The sequence below is a fragment of the Orycteropus afer genome, unplaced genomic scaffold (assembly GCF_000298275.1).
Source record: "Orycteropus afer afer isolate SDZICR_OR568_19922 unplaced genomic scaffold, OryAfe1.0 scaffold00364, whole genome shotgun sequence".
NCBI lineage: Eukaryota > Metazoa > Chordata > Mammalia > Tubulidentata > Orycteropodidae > Orycteropus > Orycteropus afer.
The window spans coordinates 1,576,423-1,585,081 of record NW_006921951.1 but is presented as its reverse complement, the minus strand read 5'-3'; the positions used below and the strand labels follow the sequence as shown (position 1 = coordinate 1,585,081).

Below are 8,659 nucleotides of genomic sequence, written 5' to 3'. Positions count from 1 at the left end.
TGATCCGACTTGATGGCAGTGAGGTGTGTGTGTGTGTGTGTGTGTGTGTTTGTGTGTGTGAAGGAGCTCTGGTAGGGTAGTGCCTAAGGCATTTGCTAACTGGAAGATTGGTGATTCAAACCCACCAGCCAATCCGCAGAAAGACGACTGGGCAATCTACTTCCGTAAAGCTTTACTGCCTCAGAAACCCAAAAGGGGTCTCTATGAGTTGGAATCCACTCCATGACAATGAGTTTGTTCTTTTACTTTTTTTTTTTTTTTTTTGGTTTATTTATGAGTGAAGCTTTATTATATTATTATAATGGTGGATTCTTTGAAGAAGGAAACTGGTGAAATCATCCATAGTATTGGCTAATATAATATTTTAAAGAAATGTTTAATAAAAGAAACTTTTCCTGCTTAGAAATAGAATAAAGGGAATGCAGAAGGACTGTGAAAATTGATCTCCCTCCTGTGTTCTGAGGTAACATTGACTCTTCTTGTGCATCAATAAAAACTACTCTTTACATAAGATATATAAAAAAATATTTATCATGATTCACATATTTTCCCATATACTGACTACTTTAAAGAAGCTACTCCTCGGAAGGAAGGTTGGGCAATCCTACTTCCGTAGTGATACTGCCTCGGAAACCCAAGGAGGGGTCGCTATGAATCGGGGCTGACTCGACGGCAAATAACAACAACAACAACAACTTAAAGAAGTTATCCTGTAAAATACTTCAGAGATGAAACACTCTGATTATTAAAATTATTGCACTATTAAATTTTTAAAATAATTTTCAATTTCAAGGCTTTGACATATGTATAACAATTAGCATCAGATTGTTTTTGCAAATGTGTTTCATGCACATTGTGGAAAAGTTGTGCATTACTTAGTGTGTAGGTGTTTGTTTCTTTAAAAACAAATACACTAAAAGATACATGATAGAAAAACACTCTAAAGTACCCAAAACTTTCCCATTTAATTACAAATGTAATTTTAGAATGTATTATTGTCAAGCTGTCTCTTTAAGTATGTTTTGGAAAAATCATACTATGTTTAAAAATAACCATTGGCATGATATTATGTTTTAAAACTGCAGGAGTATAGCAGTTTCTTGAGGAGCGCTTGTAATGTTTTGACATTTTATGTTTGATGCCATGTGCTTTGTATTTGCATACTTATAATGTGTGTATCTTTGGAAATATACAAAAGCATTTGGATTTTCCATTTTCTGAAGATACTAATAGATTCTAAAGCATATGGAAGAGATTGACACCAAAGCCATCATAAATCTTAGATACCTAAATATAATACAGAAAACAGAGCATTATTTTTATTTAATGGGTCTCATTTTTGGTGTATAACACATTTTTTTATTTGGGCTTGTTGTTGCTGAAATGTATATACTTATATATATGACCAAAAATAGCAAGTAACATTTTAATAATTAGAGTAACATTTTGGAAAAGTGGATACAATTTCTGGAGAAATTAAAAAATACATATATGGGTTTTACTTACAGGGATTGCACTATACAATTTATAAGCAAAGAAGGCTGGTTTATCTCGAACACAGAGAACTGGAAGGAATTAGAAAGAAAAGAAGAAACTTTGAGGGTGATGATACATATTTTCTTCAATTTAAGAAATTTTTTTTTGTTACAATTCTGAAATAGTGATTTTATGAGAGTTCTAAGGATTTGGGGTCCAATAGTGTCTATAAGGCATTTGACTGCTAACCATTGGGCTGGCGGTTCAAACCCACCAGCCACTCCTTGGAAGGAAGAGAGAGCAATCTACTTCCTCAGACATACCACTTCAGAAACCCAAGAAGGGGTCACTATGAGTCAAATCTACTTGATGGCAGTAAGTTCTTTATCATTATTATTACTATTTCTATATTTAGAATAATAATGAAATCACAACACAAAAAAATGTAAAACAAACAATGATTCATTCAGAATTGCATTTGGATGTCTCTTCTTTGCACATTCTATTGAGGAAAAATTTATCCACTTTATCTGAAAATTAAACAAATAAAGTTAGGAAGAGACTCAGTTTATCACCACTATAATATATTTTTATTATTATAGGATTCAGTATAACATAGCTTCACTCAGTCTGTTCACCTTCCTTGCAGACTCATGAGGAGATCTGAGTATATTTGAGAAGAATCTGTATGGAACATAATTGCTTTAGACTAGTTTTAAAAGTCATCAAATCCAAATCACTATGGCATTAGAATACTGTAGAGGCTGGTTTAAGGTACCTGTGATGAATGTGAGTTGTTGATTGTGTATTTTCAATAGTGTTTATTTGAATGATAATAAATGAATGAATTAATGAATTACGTATTCTACGCTAGAACTTTCTAGGCGAAATAAAATCATAAAACTTTTTTGTCTGTAGTTGAAGTTATTATTTTAGGTTGTGAAACCATGCTTTCATCTTTTACTTTTCTTCATAATATAATCACTCTTGAGTAAGCTCCTTGAAGGTGAAGACTTTCCATGCTGTTTCACTATTTCATCTGCAGTACCTAAATCAGTGACCAGAACAGCAGGTGCTTAATAAATGCTTATCAGTGAATGAATGAATCAGTTAAAAGGTTTTTCTAGTACTTCTGTTGTCTGTTTCTTTTCTCATGACCTCCGCTTTGTTTTTGCTTAAACTATGGAGAAGATGGTTATATTGAGATTCAGAAGACATGGGTTCTAGTCATAATTTTGTTGCTAATTAGCTGACAGCCTTTGAAGCAGTCATTTAACCTTACTTTTTTTTTTTTTTTTTTAATAATGAGGGGCTTTGATACATGGTTCTTGTATTTTCTTGAGAATCTGCTGGAATATATCCGTATTCTGAGAAAACTGCATAGATACAAATAGTTATATTTTGCACGCTGTTTTAAGGATGTTAAATAACATTCAAAAGCATTTCATGCAATCTCTAGTTTAAAACTCTTTTACTAGGTAAACTGTTAAGATTCTGTTATTTTTCAGCTTCCATGGTAGATTTATGAATAACTACCACAATTTCCCCTTCAATAGAGGATATCATTTCTTACTTAGAAAAGAGGGAGAGGTATGCTTTTCTCATGATAGCAGCAGAAATCACTGCTAAGTGAAAACATCATAAATCTCTTTTCTAGTATGATTTACTGTGGAAAGCAAGTTTATTTGACACAAGTGGCAAAAACTCTTTTATTCTCTTGGAATAAAGGAAGTCACACTACTGGTATACATCTACTTTAAAACAAGGGAATAGCAGTCAGTAAATATAAAATAGATTTAAAGGTGTCAGACTGCAATTGCTTGAAAAAGAGGATCTGAGAATTCAATGTTTCTAGCATGAAAGTTGATGCAAGTATTGGGGTAGCGTATTAGCTTACTAAAGCCGTTGAGTTGCAAGGTTAGTGTTTGTATAAGTGACATGCTTGTACTGTACAGAGTTAATATTTCCTTTAAATAATTAAACTGAAAGGAAAATGTATTGATTAAGTGCTTATATTTGCACCATAATTCAATTAGCGCCAGTTGAATTTATTCAGGGGTGGATCGCCCAATAAACAAGGTAAGCATGGGCTTATTTGTGAAATCCACATGAAATTGTTCACTACAGATTAGTAAGTAAGCACAAGTAAATCTGTGCTTACTTTGCTAATTAGTAATCTTTCCCTGATTGTTGTTATTTTGTGCCATCAAGTCGGACCTGACTCATAGCTACCCCTCTTTGGGTTGCAGAGGCAGTATCACTAAGGAAGTAGATTGCCCAACCTTCCTTCCGAGGAGTGGCTGGTGGGTTTGAACCTCCAGCCTTCTGGTTAGCAGTCAAGTGCCTTAGGCACTATGCTACCAGAGCTCTTTCTTTCCCCGATAGGGATTGTGTATTTGAAAACTGCCTTTGATTCTGGAAGAAGATGCTCTGGGGTTGGAAAATCGACAGATGTCTACCATACCTAGAAGCAGAAACTTGATGTAGTGAAAAAATGTGAAATTTTTCACTACAGATGATCTGGTAAGCAAAGTAAGTACTGTGTTTATCTTGCCTATTGGGTGATCTGCCCATGGGTTTATTGTTGAATAAAAAGTCTGCTGTATACCAGGTAATTTTTACTCACCAATTGCAACTAGCAGTTGCTGAAAGTGTCCATCGTAACATTCATTAATGGCTTCTACCATGTCTTGCCCAGAAATATTTTGAAATTCCTGGAAAACTTCAACAAATTGATGTAATTTAAAGGAGATTTTGTACATATTGTACATTTAAAATACAAATATTAATTATATTGCAGTAAATTAAGACAATAAATATTTCCTAAAATAATGGAAAATACTACCTATATCAATTGTGTTTAATATGAGAATTCTTTGAAACGAATATAAATACTCTTACTAGAATCAGCATAAATCTTGTGTGTCTATGAATATTAAAGATCTGTTGGTACTCTCTCTCCTTTTAGGAAACTATCTCCATTTCCAGTGTGAGCCGTTGACTCATGGCTGATTTAAACTGAGGCAAAGCATATGGCCAGCATACACGGGACATTTGTTTAAGACATATTTATTAGTCAGCCAGACTTATGTCAACAGTAATCTTTCCACTAGATGCCACAGCTGAGAATGAAGTGTAAAAATACTCTAAGTGATGATTAAAATAGTGGTTATAAAATATAGGAAGAATATTCGGAATAATATGATGTCACCTTTATTTAGTGTCATAGTCTAGAGTTTACTAAACTTAGAATTGTGCTAAATTAAACTTCCTTATTTCAAAAGCTTACTTATCTTTGTTTCTACCAAGCAATTTTTATTATTACAGCAATTTATAAGCAGGAAGACATTTTTAAACTATATTTCATATATAAAATGTAAAGGTGTAGTTGTCTTGAGGTAGATTACCTTTAAAAACTATAGAATTTTGTATTATATATATATAGATATAGATATAGATATACATATCTATATATCTATCTATCTATATCTATCTATCTATCTATATATATATAAAGAAAAGTATATCAGCTTGGGAAAAGTCAAAGTGCTAATACAAGTGTACCTCTAACACTAATAAGACAGCCTCACATAAATCATAACATTAATAATAATTACCAAACCCACTCCATCAAGTAGATCCCTATTCATAGTGACCACCACTGGGTTTCTGAAGTGGTAAATCTTTACAGAAGCTGATTACCCAGTGTTCCTTCTATGATGTGGTTGGCAGTCAAATGCCTTAGGCACTGCGATTCATAGAGATTCAGTATCTCTATGGACATAGATTGCCCGATCTTCCTTCCGAGGTGCCAGTAAAAACCCACCAGCCACTCCTTGGAAGGAAGATTGGGCAATCTACGTCCATGCAGATACTGCCTCAGAAACTCAAGGAGGGGTTGCCATGAGTTGAATAGACTCAACGGCAGTGAGGTTTTTTTTTTTGGTAAACATTATTCAAAATAAATTCTTTTGAAATAACTTGAACTTTTCCATTTCTGTGCATTTTTTCCTATTGTGCTTTGTTTTCAGTTAACTACTTGCTTTTTATTACTATATAATCAGTGGAGTAGCTGGAAGGAAACCTGATTAATAATTACCCAGCCATAGCTGCTGGTAGCTCTTGTTGCACAGGATCATTTGGAGCATGGTTTTGTTTTCTCCCGTCTTCTGCTGACACGCTTCCCATAGGACCTGAAATATTATACAGCCAGAGAGAAGCATCAGAAGTACCTCAGTTTAGTTTGCCAAAGATTCTTTCTTTACAGTCAAGGTGAAAACTGGTTCTAGTTACCATTGCATCCTGAGCAGCCATAGCAGGGTCTGTATACCCTTCTTCTCTGGTTCCCTGCAAAGTAAACAAAAACTTCTCTTAATCAATGTTCTTATCTGACAATGCATCATGGCATGACAAATGCCCTTAAACCACCAAACACACTGGTAATTCTGGAAAAAAAAAATCATTATTTGAAATAAGACAGTTTCTATTACTTGAATACTTTATGAAATATTACATAGCTTTTTTTTCCCCAAAAAAACTGTGGCTTTTGGTTTTCTTTCTCTTTTTGAAGCAGTGATAATTTTAAAAAGATATTGAGGTGTTTTTATTTTTCCAATTCTTTGTTCAGTATCCTCTCTACCATCAACCTGAGCACCCACTGTCTGACTGTGGGTGATACGGGTGGGATTTAACATTGTTAGGGTGAAAGCGCAGACAGAAAGAATGAGTTAATAATATTTAGTCTTTGACTTGTAGAATAGGATTTGTGCAATAAATTCAGACTTCCTTGAGTGTGGTAGTTGAGTTTGTGTGTCAACTTGGCTGGGCCTGGTTGAGTGGCTGGGCAGCTGGATGTAGTGTTCCCCTTGATGAGACTGGTAATGAACTCCATGGTGGAATCTGCTGTGAGAAGCTGAGTAGCTGCCTTAGGGATGTGGTCTGCTAACAGCATTTGAGGAGAAGCCTTGGGAATAGTCACTAGCCTTTTGGCGTGCTTGAATCCTGCATGTAGCCAAGTCGTTGTTCAACAGACTGCTATGCCCTGTACATCTTGGGACTCATCTGGACTTGAATTAGTGGCCTGCTGTGTTGTTTGTATCAAACACTGGGACTGTGCCTTTTTATATGTCAACCTTGGGCTTGTCAGTCCCAGCAGCCAGCAGCTGCCTGAGTGAAGAAAAGCCTCTAGCTTCAGGGGGCCTGGAGCAGGAGGGAGAGCTGAAGCACAAGGTTGAAGGGCTTTTACCCAGCCCCTAGAGCCTGGTGCTTTGAACTCAGACTTAAGGCCTCCAAACTATACGAGAATAAACTCCTGTTTGATTCCAAGATGGCGGAATAGGCAGAAAGTCTGCACAGACCTTCTTCAACAAAGAAAAGGAAAACCAATTAACACAGACACAGAAGATAATCCTGGACCCCTGAGCCTTGAAGGGAAGGATATAGAAGTGGACTAAACTCTAACTAGCAGAAGAATTTGCATGAAAATACCAAAAAAGGAGACATACAGAGCTGCAGTCTGGCAGTGATCCAGAGTGATCCTGATGGCATAGATGGCTTGGAGATTCCCGAGTGGTGGTAGGACCTAAGAATTAACCTGAAAATCAGCCCTGCTAGCCAGGGCCTGCATGGAGGACTACTCTGGTGGGTGTGGAGTAGAAGGGGAAGCAGCGATGAACAGGAAGATGGGATGAGCTGTGGACTTTTGCCAGTCCGGAGGGTGCAGCCATTTTGAATGTTTACAAGAGGCTTGATCATTTTGGATATTTAAAGAGACAGCACTGTGCCAGATTCCAGGGGCTTAAGAAGAGGTTCTGCTTTCCAGTAACCCCAAGGATACTCCGGACCTGAATGACTGAAAGGTGCGACTTTCCTCTTGTTACTCTTATAACCCACACCCACTTGGTGAATGGAGGTGCGGGCACCCCCACTCCCACCCACCTTCTGGGCCCGCAGGAACTCCATACTAGTCTGTGTGCTCAGAGGGAGCCTGGTGCCCTGCCCTGTCCTCTGCCAATTTTTTTCTTTTTATTTATTTTTTCTTTTTCTCTTTCTTTTTTCTGTTGTTTAGTTTTCTCATATTTGTCAGTTTTAACACTACTGTTATTATTAATACTTTTGTCCTTTTTCCTATTCTTCCCCTCCTAGGTCCTAGTTTACAATTTTTTTTTCTTTTCCCTGTCCCTTGTTCATTTTTTTTTTCCAATTTAAATTCTGTTTTTTCCCCCCTTTTTTCCTTTTTTTTTCTCATGGTTATCCCCATTACTTGTGGAATTTTTTTTTTTTTTTTGAATTTTTCCTATTTTTTTTCTTCATTATTCTCCTTCTCTACCTTTTTTTCTCTTAGTACCTTATCCCCAGATATTGCAGGCTTTCTTATTATTTTTTTTTTCTTTCTTTTCTCCCTTTTTTCTTTTTTGGGTTACTGTTCCTGTCTGATTACATGGTGTATATTTTCTCCATGTGCTTTTAGTTTTTTGATGATTATTCAATTGTAATTTTTGTCTAACTGAGTGGGAGACAGCAACAGCCCCCATAACATACAAGTATACCCACACCTCCTGCAAATTCACTTACTGAGCAAGAGCCACCATCTCCTTCTCCAACAATGGGCCAATAAAAATAAAAAAATAAAAAATAAAATAAAAAAAACAAGAAAAGACTGAATCACCCCTGGCTGCTCTTCACAAATGGTCAACAGAGATTTTAATACAATACCACAATGTCTCAGAGATAACAGACCATCACAGTCCACACAAAGAAGCAAGATAAAGTGGTAGAAACAAGTCAGAAGTATACAGACCCAGAACACATCCCTGAGGAAGAAGCAGCATTGGAACACTCTGATAAAGAATTCAAAAGAATTATCTTTACGTATCTTTAAAGGATTTAGAGACAGACCAAAGAAAACACAGAAAAACACCCTAGAAGAATTTTGGAAGACAATACAAGAACAAAATGACAAAATAAATGAAAAATTAGAGATGATTCTAAATCTACAGACAGAAATCCAGAAGGTTAATACTAAATTGTCAGAAATAGATAACAGATTGAAAGGGCAAAGGGGTAGAATTGATGCAATGGAAGACAGAATTAATAAGATTGAAGACAAATACCTGAATACTTCTTTGGAAAGGGATCAATCAGAAACAAAACAAAATAAAACAAAACAAAAAAACGAAGAAAG

The 8,659-nt window shown here is 35.8% G+C and overlaps 1 protein-coding gene across 1 annotated transcript in view; it reads right to left on the bottom strand.

Moving 5' to 3' along the window:
- The window catches only part of ANXA10 (annexin A10), a 119,441-nt gene that overhangs the window by 16,749 nt on the left and 94,033 nt on the right, over nucleotides 1-8,659 (bottom strand). Inside the window, exons 6-9 of the mRNA XM_007952892.2 lie at nucleotides 5,770-5,823; nucleotides 5,576-5,669; nucleotides 4,103-4,198; nucleotides 1,507-1,565 (exon numbers count right to left, since the gene is read on the bottom strand). Of these exons, the coding sequence (XP_007951083.2) occupies nucleotides 1,507-1,565; nucleotides 4,103-4,198; nucleotides 5,576-5,669; nucleotides 5,770-5,823 (303 nt within the window). The remainder of the gene's footprint in view (nucleotides 1-1,506; nucleotides 1,566-4,102; nucleotides 4,199-5,575; nucleotides 5,670-5,769; nucleotides 5,824-8,659) is intronic.